This window comes from Hemitrygon akajei, chromosome 7, assembly GCF_048418815.1.
Source record: "Hemitrygon akajei chromosome 7, sHemAka1.3, whole genome shotgun sequence".
In the NCBI taxonomy this organism is placed as follows: domain Eukaryota; kingdom Metazoa; phylum Chordata; class Chondrichthyes; order Myliobatiformes; family Dasyatidae; genus Hemitrygon; species Hemitrygon akajei.
Genome location: NC_133130.1, coordinates 70,635,815 through 70,658,692, shown reverse-complemented (window position 1 = coordinate 70,658,692; position 22,878 = coordinate 70,635,815). Strand labels below are relative to the sequence as shown.

Sequence of the window (22,878 nt, the reverse complement as noted above, 5' to 3'; positions counted from 1 at the left end):
TGAAAATAAGAGGAGAGGAAACAATTATTTGCAAGGAAGACTGGAGCTCATTCCGTCTCTGTAGCATAGAGTCTTGCCAAAGGAAATCGATAAAAATTTGAATCAAATTAAGCTAGAAAAGTGTATGGCGTGACTATAATTTGTAGTGAAAACAAGGATATTGAATTCTGGTTGATCTCTTAGTGTTAGTGTGAAGTAAGAATGCTGTTTCTGGATTTCAATTTGGCATTCAACACTATTGTCCCTCAGGCTTTGGTGAACAAACTCCAACTCCTCAGTCTAAATATGCTACTGTGCAACTGGGTGTTGGACTTTCTAACCAACAGACCTCAGATAGTCAGGATGAATAACTGTTCCTCCCTCCTCTTCATCCTTAGTATGTGTGCCCCCACCCCCAGGGATGTGTGCTGATCCCATTGCTAAAAGGTAAAATCATTTGCCTCAGATAATTGTCTAATGGTAGTTTAAGTCCAAACGTACCATTGAAATTATGCTGGTAAGACATAATTGGAAACACTGAAAAGTTTGCATTGGAAATAAATGCCATATATTTGGACTTTCTAATTGACGTTATTCTCTTTTGTTTGAAGTAATTAGGATTTAATTGCATTGCCTCGATACCAACAGTGTAAGTGAGATCATTGTTTGATCTCCAACAGGACTTTTGATATTGCATTGTGCAGAAAATCTTGCAAAATTATTCTTTCTGCATCACTCCAGATAGAAATTGACTTATCTTCTTGAACGATCAAGAAATAAAGGATTGTGAAAATATCTCTGTTTCTTTCTAAACTCCTTAGTAATTTTAAAGACAGATGGTGCATAAAGGTATTTAGAAAGACATTGAAAGTGGACAGTTTCCTATTGGATGGCATGAATAAATATGAAATAATGCAAGGTGATGCCAAAAAATAACATTGAAAATGTTGTATAATGTGGTGTGAATGATTTACAGACAGAGTCTGACTTGTGAATAAATCAATGTGAACTAATGTGGCAGTCTGTTCCTCAGCATGAAAACTGACGTGTTACTCTCTCTCTCTGATTTATCTGTCTCAGATACCACTCAATTTGCCTTAAACATCTGTTTAAAGAATGGTCATATTTGATCATCTGAACCACTTGCTTAAATGTCATATCTGTTTTCATAGGTCAGAGGTTGGCTATTTTATAAATAGCTTACCACCTCATTCCCTAATGCGCCTTCTCTAATTGCAAAGCAAAAGTCTCAGGGTTCAGTCAAAACGTTGGATTCTGATGTATTATTACATGGTTCTTTCAGAAGTCAGGAAAAAGGCACAAAACTAGTTGCTTCATGATTGTTTTATTACGCGTTAACAGTCCGAACAGTGATAGCGGTTTATTAAATAAAAGGAAAGACAAAAATCTAAGATACTAAGATGGTGCTGACCTCATTTTGCAGCTCTTTTATACCAACAGATAAGAAAATTCATTCACATTTGTAGATAAGAGCTGTCTCATTGGTTGACTCTTATTCAAAGCTTCCAGAATCAGAACAGTGCAACCACTAGGGGAACACATTGAACTTGCATAGACATACTTCTACCACTAGGAGGCATACTAGGCAGCTACTTATGTATAAGTAACTAAATGAAATACAAACACACAACTAATTGTTAAACTGTAAAGAAAATATCAATTGAACAGTTTAATTTAAAATTTAAATAAGTGGATCCTGCAATCTCCCCTTTGATTCTAAATCACATGTTTAGAATCACTACATCTGAAAATTCAGAGGCAGAAAAACTAGTGTTACCTACATTAAGTATAAAATAATCAAAAGCTACTTAAATTATGAAAGAGCAAAAGGTACAATACTGCACAAAAGTCTCAGGCACATAGATATAGCTAGGGTGTTTAAGATTTTTGCACAGTACTGTATTTGTCAATATGGAGAAGAAAGTGAGTTTATAAATCTGGCAGGAGCAAATGATGTTAGGAATGGCAAGGGTGAAGTTCCATGGGAGAGCTGTGGGACAGGAGGCAGAGGAGTGCCGGGGTAGATGGTGGTATGTGTGCAGATACACCCAGCCTTGTGACACAAGGTAAGGTCATTTGATTCCAACCAATTTGTTAATTGATTATTATAGAATGTCTTTCTGGTGCTTCCTGCTCCCCAGACTCCTCTTCCCTTTTTCCCAACAATGATTCCCACTCTCAGTCCACAAAAGATTATGTCACAGTTAGGCAGATTAGTATGCTGGCCATTGGTGTAGTGGCATCCGCACTGGATTTTGTGGCAAGTGGTCCTGGGTATGAATCTAGCCAGCTCTTTGCATGCTTTCTGTCCGTGCTGGGTTGAGCGTTGAACTAGCAATTCAGCCTCATAAAATACAGACAAATGCTAAGGAAATGGCAAAGGTTGCTGCCCAATGCATCACAAGGCATGGAGGGGGAAAATGAGGCGGATTGGTAGGCACACTTACATGAGTTTGAACTATGGCCCTCACACAAGGAAAAATATGTAAATTATGAAAAGGAATATTGGTATGAATATTCATACTCATTGAAAGTAGGGGAAATTAGCAAAAATATAACAACAACTAATATTAGAATAAACTTCATAATGTCCACTAGTTGTCAACTTCCTTGAAGTCTTCTGGCTGGTTAGTGATTTGCTCACTGCAGCTCAGCTGTGCAGCACTGGGTCAGGAGGTTACTAGCACATTCACCACAGTGCTGGTTGTCCACTTTAACTCACTTGCAGTTACTGGTGTGCATCTACTTACTTTCATTTTCTTCCTTTTCTGCTGAGTTTTTAATTACAGCACTTGAGAAGGACCTTCCCATCGAGCTCACTGTGGTTCCTTATGCAGTTTCTTAATCAGGACCCACTCACCAGGAATCAGGGTGTTGGAATCACTAACAACTGCAGAAACCTCTCTGAGATTGACGGATCCTGGCAGTGGCATGGGGCAACTTGTTACCACCTTGAATGGAGTTAATTTAGTTTTCTTGTTTGGTGGTGCTCTGATGGAACATAAGTCCATAGAAAGAACAAAGGCTATGGTACATCTCCCTCAAGATACTTAGTCGTTCAATGATTCCATTCAATGCTCAACTTGTCCTGATGACTCTGGGTGATGTGGACAGAGAAATGACATTTAAATGTTCATCAATCGACATAATTCCTAACAAACACTCCCTGTGAAATGTGTTCCTTGGTCAGAGTTGATAACGACATGAGAATCCCCATCTAAGAATAGAGATCTTGAACAGAGTTTTTGCTGTGTTTGCGACAGTGACTTTCCTTGATAGAGTTGTTCCCACCCATCTTGAAAATGTGCACAATATTCCCAGTGTGTCTGAGTATCTTGTCACTTTGGTAAAGAAACGTAGATCTAAGAATGGATCAGGTAGGGCAGGAGCTTTTAGGTGTGGTAGCTTTCTGCTGCTCCATGCATCTTTCAAGTGTTTGCCGAGCTTGTGCCCTGAACTTTGGATTTCAACACCATTGGGAGAATCTGTTGATTATCTTTTGTACTCCAACGTGTCTTAGGGAGTGGATTTGCTGTGCCAGATAAGGAAGCGGCATAAGTTGTTGGAGCTACCAGTCTACGACTCTTGCCATATGTCCATACACCATCACTGTTTGACCTCCCACCTTTCTCCAACTTTTTCTGGTTAGAGCATTGAGCTCGCATCTCTTGAATATCTTTTATGTTCGTCTGATACAGAGCTCAACTTTGCTTCCATAATTCCAGTTGTTGAGTTCACTGTGTATATTCTTTTACTCCTTCCTATGCTGCTTTTTTGCAATTTCATCAGTAAATACATTTCCACAGCTTTCCACTGTAATCATTTTGGAAAGGCTTTTACATTCTAATATAGCAACTTCTGACAGCAGTTGTATGAGATCCATAAGTTCTTGTACTAGTTCACCACTCTTAAATGGGGTTCCTACAGTCATAAGAAATCCTCTTTGTCTCCATACGTTTCCAAAGCCATGAACAACTCTGAAAGCATATTGACGATTAGGGTAGATATTAGGTGATCTTTTTTCTGCCAACCTACAGGCTTCAATCAAAGCTTTTAGTTCTGCCTGTTGCACAGAGGTACCAGGAACCATGCTTTCTGATGGCAGAACTTCTGTTCCAGAAACAAGCATTCAAGTTCCTCTCTCAATCATTGAGGAGCCATCAGTGCACAGAATCAGATCTTTGTCAGAGTAATAACTAACGGGATGTTGTTGGTCTCTATGTTCTTGAGTTAACACTACCATTATGTGCTTCTCATGGACATACAGATGTAACTGGTTTACCTGCATCAAGGATACTTAATACACAATGTTGCCTGTAAATTTTGAACCACTTTCAGTTGCTCTTCATTAACAGTCACAGTGTTGTCTGAGCACTTAGTGCCTTTCAGTAGATCGTTGAGTGGTTGATCAATGGTTGATGGGTCTGGCATTAGCTTCTCAACACATTGATTATCAATGATTTCATCTTCAGTCCTGTGTACCTTCGCTCAGGAACAAGCTGTGACATAGCTGTTAATCTTATTGTTTCATCTCTGTCATTCTCACTTGATGGTATTCACGTTCTAAGCAGTGTGGCTGACATTAAATGGCTCAAGTGAAAAGTTGCTTTGAGACAAAATAGAATGTTTTCTTTTCACACTAACTCTTTGATATTAAGAATAAGTATATGAATCTGACTTGTTAATCTTACATCGCATGAAGGAAGCCATAGGAATCAATTACCATTGTCTTTTCTAGTAAGATGTTCTTGCTTGGTCAGAATTTGTACACCAGATGGCAGCACCACCTCAGGTCATGAATGGACCACAAGGCCAAGCCAGGGCTAATTGCCATCAATCGCTAAGGTCAAATACCAATTGTTTCCATACAGTGCAAACAGCATTTGATACAGTTAACTCAGAGATTATGCTTGTGATATTTGATATGTTCCATCAAATTATCTTGACTGAATGTTGGTACCTTTTTTGAGTGGTATTAGCAATTATCACAACGGCACAGATTTGAGAAGAGAACTTAAAAAATCTGTGGAAATCTTGATCGAACCTGTTCAGAAGAATCTGAAAAGTCTTTGAATTCTCCTTTTAATTTTTTTCCAATATTCAGTTGTGACATTCTTGTTGTAGAACCAGCAATTGCAAAAGGTGGAATGTCGATAATTTGGAATTATTGACACAAGAGAGTCTGCAGTTGCTGGAACTCGAGAGTAACACACACAAAATGCTGGAGGAACTCAACGGGCCAGCCAGCATCTATGGAAAGAAGTAAAGAGTTGATGATTTGGGCTGAGACCCTCTTATTATGACCCATCACCTGCACATTCAAATTGTTAGAAATGTAAGCGAGTTGCTTCAGCTCCTGAAGGGACTGGTTGTGTCCCTGGAGGATGATGAAGTAAATGATCCTACAATTGCCTGGCAAAGTTCCACAAGAAGGGGAATGATTGGTGGAGATATAAGAATTTACTGGAGAATTGCGGAGAGAGTGAACATTCACACTATGGCCTGCAGACTACATTAGTCCTGTGGCACATCTTGGCTGAAATCACCTGAAGGGAAATAATTATGAAGACAATCTCTGATATCCTGCTCTATATAATGTCCAGAATCTTGTGTGTGGTAGAATAGGGCCTTTCACCAATGGAGAACTGAGCAAATGCATTAGACATTAAGGTTGGACGTAAGATAATGGGAAAGATTGAGCAACTAATTACCAGGAGTTTCAAAAGAAAGAAAGATTAGCTTTATTTGTCACACGTACATTGAAACATCGAAACATACAGTGAAATGCATCGTTTGTATCTAATTAAGTCAGCGTGGATTGTGCTAGGAGCAGCCCGCAAGTGTTGCCAGGCTTCTGGTACCAACATAGAAGTATGCCCACATCTTTCTAACCAAATCCTAACCATATGTCTCTGGAATATGTGAGGAAACCGGAAGAAGTCCATATAGTCACGTGGAGAATGTACGGTCATGATATTGGGTTGACTGACCACAAAGCCCTAAACTTGAAAGGAGATTTTAAGCCCTATCTGATATTTTAAGTGCTACCCTCACTATAGAGAAGTTATTTCAGTATTAACCAACTCTTCAAAGAATAGCTTCCTTCCCAGTCTAGGCTCTGCACTGAGGTCTAATCTGCCAGTCCTTTCCAAGGAGGAGATACTTCCACCTAATGAAGTAGTTTAAACACAGTTTACTTTATGTTTAATTATGCAAATTTAATTTTAGACAGATAGTTCTTAACACACATTTAAATCTCACACAGGATTTCTGATTTATAAACAATTGCCAAATTCCAAAAGATTTATAAACTACAAAGGATTTCCCAACACAGGTACAATTCTTACGAACTAAAGAATATACCAATGAGTTGCAGACAAATGAGTTGTTTGTCACAGAAAGCAAAGGTGGAGGAATGAACTCTAGTTCTTCTCTCTGTAACCCTGTATTTAATTACTGAAAAGCCCCAATGCTTTCTAACATTTATACTGTTTTGCTACTTGTTGACATTACTTTCATTTGTTGTTTTTCAGATATTTTTGCTGGGACAAACTAATTCACACAGATGTTCTAAAAGCTTCTGTGACAGAGACCCAAGGCTCCGAAAAGTAATGTTGTGGGGGCTGACTCTCTGAGTACATGAATATTCCAACTATTGATTGATCATACCTGTAACCATATTTGTTGTGCTAAATGACAAAATAAGGCTGGCCTGGAACCTTCTTTGATGTCTAACACAATGATGCAATTAACTTAGCTATAGTTACTTGGTTTGATGTAGGCCAATTAACATAGCCCCATTGTCTTTCGTTTGGATGATGCAGACGAGAACAGCTCATGGTCACTTCACTTTGCAAGCCCTATCTCTTGAGCGACTAGTGCTGTTTGTTTGCAAAGCTGCCCTTTTAACTTCAAACCATTCCTTGCAACTTACACGAAGAACTGAAGCAAAATACACAAAATGCTGGTGGAACGCAGCAGGTCAGGCAGCATCTATAGGAAGAAACACAGTTGACGTTTCGGGCTGAAACCCTTCGTCAGGACTAACGGAAAGAAAAGATGGTAAGAGATTTGAAAGTAGGAGGGGGAGGGGGAAATCCAAAATGATAGGAGAAGACAGGAGGGGGTGGGGTGAAGCTAAGAGCTGGAAAGGTGATTGGCAAAAGGGATACACAGCTGGAGAAGGGAAAGGATCATGGGACGGGAGGCCAAGGAAGAAAGGGGGAGGGGAGCACCAGAGGGAGATGGAGAATAGGCAAAGAGTGATTGTGAGAGGGGCAGAGAGAGAAAAAGGGGGGAGGGAGAGAGAGAGAGAGAGAGAGAGAGAGAGAGAGAAAGAAAGAAAGAAGGGATGGGGTAAGAAGGGGAGGAGGGGCATTAACAGAAGTTAGAGAAATCAATGTTCATGCCATCAGGTTGGAGGCTACCCGGACGGAACATAAGGTGTTGTTCCTCCAGCCTGAGTGTGGCTTCATCTTGACAATAGAGGGGGCCATGGATAGACATATCTGAATGGGAATGGGATGTGGAATTAAAATGTGTGGCCACTGGGAGATCCTGCTTTCTCTGGCGGACGGAGCGTAGGTGCTCAGCGAAACGGTCTCCCAGTCTGCGTCGGGTCTCACCAATAAAGAAGAACTGAAGACTGGTTCTTGTATGCAACAAAAAGCTGAACAAGGAATATTGGGAAGAAGTTTAACTTTGTCACAAACAACTCTGACTCTTTGGAAGGGTCATGGTGCTGTGCTAAAAAGCTGAGGTTAATAAGCCTCTTTGGCTCTGGAAATTGAATATCCATTACAGTAGGAACTCCTTAAGGCAAGGGTGGAAATCAAATTATTAGAATACCTATATTACCAAATTAGCTTTATATTTTACTTGGAAAATCAAGTTATTAAAAATATGGTATAATTATAGTTTGCAAGAAGAGTTTAAAATAATGAGTATTTAGCCATAGATAGGTATGTCTGGTACTTGTCAATACAGTTCCCTCACTAGTAAACCATTTTATAATCTATCCACGCCCCCAATGTCCAAGGACATTATTTTGTGGACCTTCCTTTCGTCCACAGAGTGGTCAATGCACAGGATGCCATTTGCGCCAAAGCTCTGAGTTACGCGTCGGGGAAGAGGCGTGAGGAGAGCGGCCGGCGCTCCCACGGCCTGTCGGAGGGGGGAGACAGTGGGGTTGGGTTCGCGTGGGACATGTAGGAGCAGCTGCGGAGCGTGGGTGGGGGAGCAGCTTCAGGCGGCGAGGACTGCTGTTCCGAGCGAGCTTGGAGCGCGCCTGCTGCAGCCCGGAGCACCCAGACCCAAAGATGTCCACGGCGGCAACCTGCCTCGTCCTCCTCACCATCATCTTCTCTGCAGAATCGCACAAAGGTCAGAGCGACTGCAAATTAAAGCTAAGTAGTTTGAAGGACAATTTGCGAGGAAAGTTTCAAAAACTCGTCATATTACTGAAGCATAAGGGTGGGCAATGGAAAAATCGTTTACTTTATGAATAGCTAAAGTAATTCGAGGCTTATCATCGTTTGTTTTTTCCCAGCAATTTAAAGATCATTTATTTTCTGTTAATGACACTTTTGTCTGTTGTGCTTTTGAGAATGTGTTAGATCTGTTTTAACAGTCATGATGACACTAGATAAAAGTTTTTTTCCCAAAAAAGCAGTTGATGAGCTTATTTGCCCCATTACATTGTTTCCTGTCGTTCTTTTATATCGTCCGTGTATTCCTGGAAGTGTCAACCTTTTCAGGAGAATTATAGTTCTAGTGGTAATTTGGGATTGTTTCTGATTTTGTAAATCAGGCGGAAAAGAGAGTTGTCAAAACACTTACGTATAAACGTTCATTGTTAGACTTCACAAAAAAAACTATGAGAAACAGTTCTGAGAATAGATTTTACAGGTCCGTAATGTTTAAAGTAACTTCAGTTTTTTTTGATGAATATTGGTTGGTTGGTGAGGTAAGTGCGGCCAAAATGGTGGGTGTCGCACGACTGCTTTTGGTCAGACTTGGGCAATTGTACAATACTGAGTTCACGGTGGTTGACCTTTGGAATGTTGCGTAGAAAATTTGCTGGACGCTGTACAAATTTAATTCAGTTTCTTTTAAAGTTGAATGATCTAGTGGCTGGAGATTTGATTGTTGCCTAGTTTGATTCATAAATTATAGTGGGGTGCGACAATGCTGGAGAATCGATGTTTATAAACAAAAGCAATAAAAAATGTTTCCCTAAGGATAATTATAAAAATGCTGTTGGGATACATTAATGTTGTTGCATTCATCTAAACTGCTACTTATTGATTTATTTGCCAAACAGAATCTAATAATGTGTAAATTTCTTACACCTGTCTCATTGAAGGTGGCTAATTTGGAATAACAAACTTTAAATTTGATCCAATAATAAGGCTTAATTCCAATTCAAAATTCAAATAAGATGAAGGGCACTTGGATATGAAAAATCTCTGCAGTGGGTTTTGTATTACTGCACAGGTCAGATTCGCAATTCAAATTTGCCATAGATGTGTAAACAGTTGCATTGCTGTTTATTCAAATAATTTGTTAAAATCTGTTTTTGAATTAACTATTTTGTACATACAAGATGCAGATGTTATGATGCTGCATATTTTTATAACTAATTCATGCAAACTTAATAGTTCAATGGGACTTTATTTTAGTTTAGAAAGTAATCAATTCGAAACAGTTTTAAAAATTGAATGATTACTGCTGAAGCCTGATCAGATTTGTTTTAAGGATAAGTTTCAAATTACTTAAAAAAGTGGAGATTACAGTACATATTAATATTTTTGAACAAGGAAAAAGCAGATTGGGTTGGGTCCAGCTTTTTCTCAAAAGGGAGAAAGTGCATGGAAGTCTAGTTCTGTCACATTCAGCTTAGTTGGAGTGAAGATTAGTTGATGGGCTAGTTTTTGGTAACATCACAGGCAGGTTGCTGGAAGAGTTGGAATGCATTAACCCTTAACTCAATCTGACTTGGAGTGTTATGGTTCATACAATGTGGATCCTGGAGTAGAACATCTAGGACAACAGAAGTAACCACGTATTTGCCTGGCAGCTGAAGTTCAATTGGCTCACGAGCCACATGGGGAGGAACTCCGGTCAAACTCAGAGATTGACTTGAGTAAACAAAAATTTAGGCTGAAGCTCCATTACAGCACTGAGGAATTCACACCTTTTGGGTAAGGTGATAAGCAAAGAACTATATGGTCTTTAGGTGGGTGCTGTAGGCCATATGACACTGCTTTGAGCAGGAGAGTTATCATAGGACCCTGGTATTTTTACCTTCATTGCACATTTCCTGAACAAAGTATTAGTTATTATCACTTATTGATACTTGATTCATTGAGGTAAATCAGTGTGTTTTTGAGATTATGGAAGTTATGGAAGGATTTGTTTGTCTTTCTTTATCTGGTGTTATAAATGCAGGAAGACACACTGAAATACTTTACATTCTAGTTTTCTGACCAAAAAATCCACTTATACTGGATGGATTAAATCCAGAATTAAAATAGCACAGAAATCAGATAAGTGGAAATCTGCCCTTGTAAAGATTTAAATTAAACTAAAACCAAATCAAACCCAACCAGACTGTGTTCACTCTGAAGTCAAGCCCTTACAATATTGTTTCTTGATGCAAGGATTCATTTCATTTTATTGATGGACACTGATGCAAAATGAGTCCGTATGTTGATGCATGGAAAAAACATTGAAGTCTGGATTGAATTAGTTCTCTGCATCTCCGCCATGAATGCGAGATATTGCTTCGCCGTGGCACTGAGGCAAGAGCCTCACTGTATTAAGTTAAACCTCATCTGCTTCCTGCCTGTGTGCCTAATACAGCTGCTGACACAGAGTTCAATTGACTTGGATAAAATGCAGAGCCAGGTTGTTATGGCATAGTCTAAAGCCTGAAAGTTTTGGCAAACTATCAATCTGATTCAATAGGAATCCGTACATATAGTTAGGTCTCTTCTGTCCTGAATTTTGGAACCTGGCTGGAGATTATTTGGAAAGACAACGAACGAGGTTATAGAGGGATTTTAAAATGAAGCATGGGGTTTCTTATCTTGAATGGGTGCCAGTTCATGTCAGTGAGCACAAACCATTGGAGTTTGGATCTAAGCAACAGTGTATTTGAAGATCTGAAATGGAGAACAGTGCAGTACAATAGCCAGGATTACAGTGGAATTGTTTATTTTTGTTACTGCATTGGCAGCAAAACCAGCATTTATTGATGATCACAATTGCTGTTGGGAAGCTGGTAATGAATTGATGCCTTGAACTGCTGCAGTACTCCAGTGAAGGTACTAATAGAAAGGCTTTGGTTATCTGCAGGTTAGACACAGCAAAGGATACCCAGGGCTGTTAACATGGCTGGTTCATTTGAGTTCAATAGTGAACCTCAGGATGAGATAGTTATGAGAGTGAATACCAAGTGCAAATGATTAGATTTACCTTGTTGGAGATGGGGTTTTTTTTTACCAGTAGTTCTGCAGCATGAATATTACTTGTGACTTCCCTTGGAATGTTGTTCAGGTCTAACAGACATGGTATTTCAGTTGCTTAGTTGTGAATAGAATTAAACATTGTACAATGATCAGTGAGCATTCCCTCTGATATTATGATGGAAAGGAATTGTGAATGAATCGTGTTATATTTTGTAACTTTACAACACAAAACTAATTGGAAGGAAAGCAAGGGAGTCTGGAACGCGAGTGTAACTTCGTTTTACTTTAAGTGAGGAGCGTACTTATCACATGCCGGTGTAATGATCTATGCCATTCACATACTTTGTACATATAACGATAATGAATAATGCTTAATCAAACGATGTATTGACAATAGTACTGAAATATTAAATACATAACCAATCCCCGGAATTGAGCTTTTTGGTCTACATTTGGATAAGGCTGTGAACTTTGAAGCAGACAGATTCTAGCGGGGCCCAAAATGGCCATCATTGAACAGGTTATTTGTGACTGCTGCTTGACAGCACCGACAAAGGCACCTCCCTCACTTTGCAAATGATTGAGTATAGTGTAGACTGATTGGGCAGTAATTAGCTGGATTGAGTTTGTCTTGCTTGCAAGTGATAACTGTGAACTGAGTATTGGATAGGTTTAGGAAATGGTTCGGAGCTTAAGCAGGTCAGCTATATAATGCATGGATTCTTGGCCTGGAGGTAATCCTGAGGCTAAAATGACACTAAACTGTGTGACCTGGTTTAGTTGTTGCATGTTGCAATGGAGATAGATGGATTTTATGAATGGAGATAAAGATGACAACTTTAGCTGTGCAGTATTCGTTTGATTTCTGCTCATCTGGTATTGCATGTCAAGCAAAAAGCTGACAATTTGGATGCAGTAGTGACATCATGCAAGTTTTGTGTGTAAGCCAAAACTGATGGTAAATTTTTAGATAATTTCAAGCATGAACTGATTAATTGGTTAGTGGTATGGTACAGTATCTTAGTTCATTGCCTGTTCAGGTGACATCATCTCTACAAGAAGCAACATACTCCTGGATTTGACATATTACAATAAAAAGGTGCTGAACTTAAAATTTATTTTGTCAGTACAACAAACTCCGCTTTTCTTAGCTCCTTTTTAGATGGACTATAAGTGTAAGTACAGATGTCAGTGACCAGCTAATTTGTTTTATGTGTTTATTTAAGAGGTAAATATTGGCCAAGGCACCAACTGAATTTACTGCTCTGTGAATAATGGTGTGGGATTTTCCTTGTAAGCTTGAATCATTAAATTATGTGATGTCTTGTCTCAGAGGCTGACATTAGAACGTCTTTCAAGAGGGCGAACCTTCGCAAGGCATCATTCCCTGATGGTGTACAGTATCTGGTAGGGCACAGAAAACACGTGCCAACCAACTGGTTGGAGTGTTCAAGGACATCTTCAGTCTCTCACCGCTGCAATTGGTGGTTTCCACCTGCTACTAAAGGGCATCAATCACACCAATACCTAAGAAGAGCAGGGTGAGCTGCCTCAATGACTATCACCCAGTTGCATTCACATCTACTGCGGTGAAGTGCTTTGTGAGGTTGATCATAACCAAATTTAACTTCTGTCTAACAAAAACTCCCCGCTGCAATTTGCCTACCACTACAATAGGTCTACAGCGGATAGAATTTCACTGGCTCTCTATTGGCCTTGAACCACCTGGACAATAGCAATATCTGTGTCAGGCTCCTGTTAATTCATTACAACTTGGTGTTCAACACCATCATCATCTCAGCACTAATCAATAAACTTCAAAACCTGGGCCTGTGTCACTCCCTCTGCAGTTAGATCCTCGACTTTCTTATCAGGAGACCACAGACTGTGTGGATTGGAAATAACATCTCCTCCTTGCTGACAACACCAGTGCACCTCACAGATGACTACATAGCTTGCTGCTCTACTCTCTCTACATCTATGACTATGTGGGTAGGCACAGGGTAACACCATCTATAAATTCACTGATGGCTTAGCTGTTGTCAGGAGAATCTCAGATGGTGTCTGGAGTGAAATAGATCATCTGTTTGAATGATGTCCCAATGACAACCTTTCACTCAATGTCAGTGAGAACAAGGAATTGATATAAATTTAATAAGTAGTGTAAAAAGAGAGCAAAAATATTGAGGTAGTGTTCACTGCTTATTTCAGGAAGAGGAAGTCCCGAGGGAGCACACAACAGTGCTCATGAAATGGTCATGAGTGGAAAGGGTGAGCAGTTTCAAGTTCCTTGCTGTCAACATCTCTGAAGTCCTCTCCTGGACATAACATATCGATGCAAATACAGAGAAGGCACACCAGTGCTTATAGTTCATTTGGAGTTTAAAGAGCTTTAATATGTTACCAAGGACTCAATCAAATTTATACAAGTGACCGTGGAGCACATTCTAACTGGTTGTATTTGTGAATAGAATTGAGCGGCCACTGCACAGGATCAGAAAAAGCTGCAGCAAGGTCCGGCTCCATCATTGGCACTAGCCTCCCACCATCGAGGTCATCTTCTAAAGGTGCTACCTCAGAAAGGTGGCATTCATCATTAAAGACCCCCATGACCCAGGATATGCCCTTTTATCAGTACAACCATCAGAGAAGAGTTACAGGACCACGAAGACGCACACTCAACAACTTAGAAACAGCTTCTTCCACTTTGCCATCAGAATTCTGAATGGTCCATGAACAACAGGACCACTACCTCACTACTTTTGTTCTCTTTTCACATTACTTATTTAATTTATATATACTCTGGCCACCTGTACACCTTGTTAATGCAAAGTTGGGCAAATACACTCAGTGCCCACTTTGTTAGGTACAGGAGGTACCTACTGAAGTTACCACTGAGGATATTTCTGTATGCTTGTAGTATTCTGCTGCTGAAGTCCATCCACTTCGACGTTCGACAGGTTGTGCGTTCAGAAGTGCTCTTCTGCACACCACTGTTGTAATGTGTGGTTATTTGGTTTAGTGTTGCCTTCCTGTCAGTTCGAGCCAGTCTGGCCATTCTCCTCTGACCTCTCTCATCAACAAGGCATCTTTGCCCACAGAACTGCTGCTCACTGAATGTTTATCATTGTTTTTTTGCACCCATTCTCTCTGTAAACTCTGGAGACTGTTGTGCCTGGTAATCCCAGGAGCAGTTTCTGAGACGCTCAAACCACACCATCTGGCACCAATAATTATTCTGCAGTAAAAATCACTTAGATCACATGTCTTCCCCATTCTGATGTTTGATCTGAACAAGAACTGAGTCTGTTGACCATGTCTGCTAGTTTTTATGCAGAGTTGCTGCTGCATGATTGGCTGATTAATTGGCTAATGAAGTGGCCACTGAGTCTACAGGCAGTCCCCAGGTTACATAGGAGTTCCATTCCTGAGTCCGTCTTTAAGTCGGATTTGTACGTAAGTCGGAACAGGTACATCCGGTATTACTTAGCGTCAGTTAGTCAAACGTTTCTTAGTATATAGTATATATTTTACCTTTCTATGCATATAAAACTTAAGAAACGTATGTACTCCAATAATTAAACCACTGCATTGCTTAGTAATAATTGTAGCTTTCATCGGGGCAGGGCCTTCCACATGCTCCGTTATTCTCACTTTATCCGTTCAAATTGTTCCAGTGGTTGACTGACTACAACCTAACCCTTTTCCAATGACCGATGGTGTTTCAACTCTTTCCAAACGCTTTATTGTTTCCACTTTATTTCCAATTGTGATCGCTTCCCATCAACGGACAGAAACACTGCGGGCGGCAGGTCCCGACCTCCGCTGGCTCCCGAGGTCCGTTGTGTCCCAAGGACCACCACACTGAATTCCCCAGGTCTGAAAGTTCACCGCACTGAGACAGAGTAAATGGGACAAGTGGGGGCTGTGCTGGGTTTGGGTATTTGATCCTCCACAATATTCCTTGTGGGAATTTAAACTGGAGGTGGCAGTTTTTTTTTGAGGTCGAGTCACTGGATCGACATCAACTCGGCACGGACGGTATGGGAGTCACCGGATCGACATCAACCCGGCACGGACGGTACGGGAGTCACCGGATCGACAACAACCCGGCACGGACGGTACGGGAGTCACCGGATCGACAACAACCCGGCACGGACGGTACGGGAGTCACCGGATCGACAACAACCCGGCACGGACGGTACGGGAGTCACCGGATCGACATTAACCCGGCACGGACGGTACGGGAGTCACCGGATTGACAACAACCCGGCACGGACGGTACAGGAGTCCCCGGATCGACATCAACCCGGCACGGACGGTACGGGAGTCACCGGATCGACATCAACTCGGCACGGACGGCACGGGAGTCACCGGATCCTCATCAACCCGGCACGGACGGTACGGGAGTCACCGGATCGACGTCGACCCGGCACGGACGGTACGGGAGTCACCAGATCCTCATCAACCCAGCACGGACGGTACGGGAGTCACCGGATCGACGTCGACCCGGCACGGATGGTACGGGAGTCACCGGATCGACGTCGACCCGGCACAGACGGTACGGGAGTCACCGGATCGACATCAACCCGGCACGGACGGTACGGGAGTCACCGGATCCACATCCACCCGGCACGGACAGTACGGGAGTCACCGGATCGACATCAACCCGGCACGGACAGTACGGGAGTCACCGGATCGACAACAACCTGGCACGGACGGTACGGGAGTCACGGGATCGACGTCAACCCGGCACGGACGGTACGGGAGTCACCGGATCGACAACAACCCGGCACGGACGGTACGGGAGTCACCGGATCGACATCAACCCGGCACGGACGGTACGGGAGTCACCGGATCGACAACAACCCGGCACGGACGGTACGGGAGTCACCGGATCGACATCAACCCGGCACGGACGGTACGGGAGTCACCGGATCGACATCAACTCGGCACGGACGGTACGGGAGTCACCGGATCGACGTCAACCCGGCACGGACGGTACGGGAGTCACCGGATCGACATCAACCCGGCACGGACGGTACGGGAGTCACCGGATCGACATCAACTCGGCATGTGAGCGGTCTGTCACTGGATTGAACTCGGGGAAACTGTTCTCGAGCCCAGTGCTGATCTCACTGCACCACCAGCTGACTGGAATGTGGGGATCAGGGTGAATCTTACTAAGAAAAATTTAAGCCAAATACAAAGTTAAGCACTCAACACAGTGTCAACAGCAACGACTTAAAATGGTGGACAGTGTTCTCCTTCCTCAGTTCATAAGTACGAGTTGTCTGTAAGTCGGACGTTCGTAACTCGGGGACTACCTGTATTTGAAAACAAGGAAGATACATGTGATGAGGTGGGGACAAGGGTGCTGGGAGAGGACCCACATGCAGGACACAAACACGTCTTTCTTAGGTATAGTAAAATAGTGTTTATTACTCATTACACAGAAGATCGGGAAATCGAGGACAAAGAGGAACACGAACCTCGGACTAGGGGACCAGGGACTTGGATCACTGCTGACCTGGGACTTGGAAACGGAACTGGGACAGCCGCGGGACTTGGACTTGGACGGGGGGAGCATGGACAGCCGCGGGAATTAGACTTGGATGGGGGGAGCATGGACAGCCGCGGGACTTGGACGGGGGGAATATGGACAGCCGCGGACCTTGGACTTGGACCCTGGGGACTGGGACTGCCATGGCCCTTGGGGAGCAATGGGTAGAAAGGGGGGAACCCCCGCCGGGCAGCGGCAGTCCAGCCGGACCTCCCCGATGGAGGCAACGGGTAGGAACATCGAGTCAGGACTCTGCCTTCCACTCAGGCACCGAGCCGGGACTTCTTCAAAGGGTAGACATGGACAACGGGTAGGAACATCGAGTCAGGACTCCGCCTTCAGTTCAGGCACCGAGCCGGGGCTCTTCTTCGGGGGTAGACACAGATGAGGGGCATAAACGTTGAGTCAGGACTCCGCCTTCAACTCACCCCTGGTAGATTGACCTTGCCTGGACCCATTCAGGTGATGGAAGGTGAATTGCTAGAACTCTGATGAGGGCTGGCTTGTCGTAGCGGCAGTGGCGACTTGCGAAGGCTTCTTAACACTCTCGCCCCGAACGGCTAAAGCCAGGGGCTTATAAGCTGCCGGTTCAGGTTGAGGGTAGATTACCTTGATTGCCAAGCTCAAGGGACGCGTGAAACGAAATTAAAAGGGAACAAGGCGTCAATGGTCCGGATCGCAACCTAACTAAATTTAAAGGGGAACCGATCCGGACCATGACAATACAGGACTGTGGAGAGAAAATGGGGAAACGCGATGAGTGTAAGACTAATGTGACACAACAGGCAGTAGATTTAATAAACTTGTTCTATGAATGGTATGATTCTAAAAAAAGATTTCAACAGTGTTGAGTGTTAGGAGGAATATAAATGAAAGTGGAACAGAGGCCAAAGTTCAGATTAGCCATAATAATGAATGTGAAAGCTGACTTAAAGTACTTCATTCCACTTAGGTTTCTTATGCAGTTATAGGGCAAATTAAGGTCTATATATGGGAAGGTGGTTTAGTTTGAACTTCTGTGAAAAAATTTAATAAAGCCTTGGCTGTTTTCCTTCTGGAGCAATATTATCGTAAGGCACTTGAAGGGCACAGGTGTTTATTTTAGAGTTGAACATCAGTCTGTCCCATCTGATTGCTGACTATATATATTTATCACTGTTTCAAAGCTGCATAAATATTTTTAAAGAAATGTGGATTTTGCATGCATCTTTAGTAAAATGAGTTCACTCCATTCTGATTTAGATCACCTAAGAGCATTTTAAACTTTTAGAATTATGAAACCCTTTTGGGTTTTTAACCAGTCAAGATTTTTGAAGCTTTGCTTATTTTACTGACTTCTGCAATGTATGAAATAATGTAGCATTTTTACCTGTTTGCAATTCAGTATCATAGCATTTCATAGGATTGTAATTTTTTTTATTAAAAGTTCTTTTTTTTTCATAATTCAGTTGCAGTGAAGCTGTGAAAACACATTTCTAGCATTGCAAAGTCTATCATATCCAAGTCCATTTTAGTGCAGTGATCAAAATGATCATGGTGTTGCTAAACTATAGTAATTAGAACTTTGCCAGTTGGTTCAGTAACCAGATGGTTGAAGGGAAGTTTATTGTTCTTGAACCTGTTGGTGTGAATTTGTTGTTGTGGCACCACACAACCTTGTGTCCTACTTCACTCTGGTAAACCGACTCATCATCGCTGGTAATTTGTCCAACATCGTTATTATCGCTGGCAAATTTGAAGATGGCATCAGAACTGGGGCTAGCCACAGTCATGTGTATAGAGAGTAGAGCAGGCGACTAGGCACATTTGTACAGTATAAAGCCGTGCTGATGATCATCAAGAAGGAGATTTTGTTACCAGTCTTCACTGATAGAGGTGTGCTGATGAGGAAGTCAAGTATCCTGTTGCAGAGGGAGATACAGAAGCCCGGATATTGGAGGTGTCAATATCTAAATTTACATGTCAGGAAACATGGAAAAAAGTCATGTCTGAAATTTAGAACAACCATCAGTTTCCCTGTGGCTCCACTCTGTATATTTTCATTTCTATCAAGGAGAGGAACAGTTCTTTATCTTAAAGGAAAGATACAAAATGTGAGACACACCTCATGATTGGTTGTGTTTATTCATGTTTTCTGTGGTTTTCTCTTCCAAACAGTTCCTTTCAGATAGAAATTTTAAGAAAACAGATGTGCAAGAACCTGCACAAAGCATGTGTTTCATCCTGTGTGTGGAGGACAGTTGCTTTGTGGGGTTAAGTTTCCAAATGATTCATATAATGGCGAATCAGCTTCATACATCTGATAAACACTAGGTTTCGCAGATACTGGAAATCTTGAGCAACATGCACAAAATACTGAAGGAACTCGGCAAGTCAGGTAGCATGTACAAATGTACGCATGTACAGTCGACGTTTTGGAAAGGTCTCAGCTTGAAACATTGACTCTTTTTTAATTCCTCCCTCCACGCCATAGATGGTGCCAGATTTGCTGAGTTCCTCCAGCATTTTGTGCATCTTGTACATCTAATGTTATATTTGAACAGCCTTGGCTAAGAACATTTCTGTGGTGACTAAACTTTTCCATTATTAATTCAATCTTGCTGTATTTAGTTTAGTATCTGAAATTTAGTCAGATTTCATGATAAAGGTGGCAATTCATTATGTCACCACCAGGCATGTTCAGAGCAGTACTGTATTAGAAAATTCATGTCTATGCTCTTGACCGATCACTTTAAGTTTGCTGCAGGACAACTGTAAGTAAGTTTGTTCTTGTGCAGTGGCAGCAGAATATCACTTCTCATCTCTGCGGCACCGCTCCAGACCCTTTGTTCTACCACAGAACACTTCTGGCTCAGCTGGTGCATTCTAAAGTTATACAGGAGATCATGAAGAAAGTAAAAGCTCCCTGGATGCAGGATATTTCTAACAAAATATGCTGGAAATACTTAAAAAGGTCATGTACCATTTGTGGAAAGAGAACGGGAATTGATGTTTCGGATGGAAGTCCCATCGTCAGAATCCTTGGAAAATCATAACTTCGGCAAAGCTGATCGTTGTGGATGTGACCCTTCAGAATCATCAGGAAGTTTACTTTTGATCTTGTCCAAGTGCTCCTACATCTTGAAAAATAAGCAAATAGGAATGTTTAAAAGGACTTTAAATTGGCCACTGAGAACAAAATCAATGAACTAAGGGCAAAACTGGCCTGCCAAAGAGAAAGTGGGGGGAGGGGGGAATGGGGGAACTGCTATGTGCTATATCTCACCAAAATGTGGAATCCACTGGATGGAACATAGTGTCCTTGTGCAAAGTTGGAAGCTGATGGCACTTGGATGTGACATTTCAGAGTACCGAATGGTGAAGTGCTGCCTATGCTACCTGTCACAGCATTCAGTTGCATGATGATAGTCTACATCCCACCGCAGGAGGACCTGAGGCCTTTTCATCATTGCTGGTGACTTTAACCAGGCCAACTGCAAAAAAAAATGTTACCAAAAATCTACCAGCCCGTCTTCTGTCCCATGGGCCCAAGTACCCTCTACCATTGCTGTATAGCCATCAAAGACGCCTACCGAGCCAATAACTCCCCTCCCCCCCATGACCCTTTGGTAAATCAGGTCACTGTGGTGAACTTCTACTCACTGCATCCAAACAAAAGCTGAAACGGAGGATCCAGTACAGAAGGGCTTTAAATTAGTGGACTGGTCCACGTTCAGAGACAGAAATGCCAGCCTCAGTGAGTCTGTCTCTACCATTACGGTGTGCAGGGTGTTGAGGACTTTGTACCAAAGAGGACAGTACTGATGTTCCCAAAATTGAAACCACAGATGCACTGGAAATCCAATCCTTACTGAAGCCTAGATCTGCAGCATCCTGATCTCTACAAGAATTTGAGCTATGACCTCCGTAAAGCTCTCAGAGATGCAAGGAGACAGTACCAGTCCAAAACTGAGTCCATTATATGGCAGGACTGATGCGTGACAACAGACTTCAAAATGAAGTTGTGCCAGGTTGCTGACAACAGCACATCCCTTCCCAATGAGCTTAATGCATTCTCTGCACATTTTGAACAGAATGGAATGGATACGTTGCACCCACCTTGCCAATCTCTAGTGCACCTGAACCCACAGTCACCATTGGACATAAGATCAGTGTTCTAGAAAATGAACCCATAGACAGCAGGTGGCTTGGATAGTGTCTTTCACTGTATCCTTAGATCCTGTGCAGATCAGTTGGTGGGGTTATTTGCAGACATTTTTAACCTCTCTCTGTTGCAATCTATGGGTCCCACCTGGTTTTAGAAGACCATTCTCATGGTAGCCTAAGGAAAGCGAGGTAATACTACCAACCAGTGGCTCTAACATCTGCCATTATGAAGTACTTTGAGAAGCTAGACAGTAAGGATAGACCTGCCACTATTACACTGGTGCTCTACAAGATTGCATCCTCTGTCCCCTACTTGCTGTACGTCCATGACTGCATAGTCAGAGTCTGCTCTAAATCCTTCGTGCAGGTGACACCACCATAGCTGACAGGATCTCAAATAATGATGAGTCAGAGTACGTGAAGGAGATAGACTGCAAGGTAATATGTTGTCACGACAAACTTTCCCTCAATAACTGAAAAACAAAAGAGCTGGTCATTGACTCCAGGTATGGAGGTGCTGCACATGCTCCTGTCTACATTAATAATGTTGAAGTTGAGAGTGTCAAGTTCTTTGGCATGAACATCACCAATAGCCTGTCTTGGTCCAACCATTTAGACGTTGTGGTCAAGAAAGCTCACTAGTGTCTCTACTTCCTCAGGAGGCTAAGGGAAGTTGACATGTGTCTGTCGACCCTTACCAATTTTTATCACAGCATCATAGAAAGCATCCAATCTGGATGCATCACGTCTTGATGTGGCAAATGCTCTGCACGTGACTGAAAGAAAATGCAAAGAGTTGTGGATACAGATCAGCACATCACAGATGAACTTCCCCTCAATGAACTCTCAATAGTTTTCCCTACCTTAGTAAAGCAGCCAGCAGAATCTATCCTGAGCATTCCCACTTCTTCCCTTTACTGTTGGACAGAGACAAAAAGCCTGGAAGCATGCACCAGCAGGCTCAAGGACAGCTTCTACCTCACTGTTACGACTATTAAATGCTTCCTTAGATCAGATAGATCTTCACCTCACAATCTACTGCACTACGATCTTGCATCTTTTTGTTTGCCTGTACTGGATTTTCACTGCAACTGTAACACTTTATTTTGAATTGTTATTGTTTGACCTTGTTCCACCTCACTGCACTGTGTAATGATTTGATCTTTATGGACAGTATGTAAAGCAAGCTTTTCACTCAACCAATTCCAATTCTGAATCTAATATATGGAGAATTGGTGCAAATGGGCTTGCCTTCAATATATATTTTTTTGTGGATACTGGCCACAGGCATTCCAAAAGATAAATGTGGGTTTGTACGACTTGGTGTACAAAAGATTTCTCCCACCCCCCTGGAAGGTGGAAGGCAAGCAAAGGAGATTGAAAGTGCTTTGTTTGAAATGCTGTTTCATAAATGGAACAATGGCACAGCTGAGAACATTTTATTGTGAATCATATTAAAATTAGGGAGACTAAATGAAGGGGCAAAGGAGGGGGAGGCACTCTCAAGGCTGGAGGCAAGGTATACCTGTGTATACTTTGTATGCATGCATGTTCTTTTTGCTAAGCCTGTGCATAAGTACCCAGCCACCAATTGTCTTGGACATCCTTCACAACTGATCAAGGTCTCTCTTTCAAGACTAGTAGCACTAATTGCATTCTGGCAATGATTCAGTCTCTCGGTATTTTAGAGGTTCCATT

General features: G+C 42.1%; 1 protein-coding gene across 2 annotated transcripts in view; it reads left to right on the top strand.

Annotated features, from left to right (window-relative positions):
* Positions 1–8,144: 8,144 nt before the first annotated feature.
* The window catches only part of fndc1 (fibronectin type III domain containing 1), a 196,144-nt gene continuing 181,410 nt past the window's right edge, over positions 8,145–22,878 (top strand). For both annotated transcript variants that reach the window (XM_073051149.1, XM_073051148.1), the window contains exon 1: positions 8,145–8,382. In XM_073051149.1, coding sequence (XP_072907250.1) covers positions 8,319–8,382 — 64 coding nt within the window. In that variant the 5' untranslated portion in view covers positions 8,145–8,318. The remainder of the gene's footprint in view (positions 8,383–22,878) is intronic.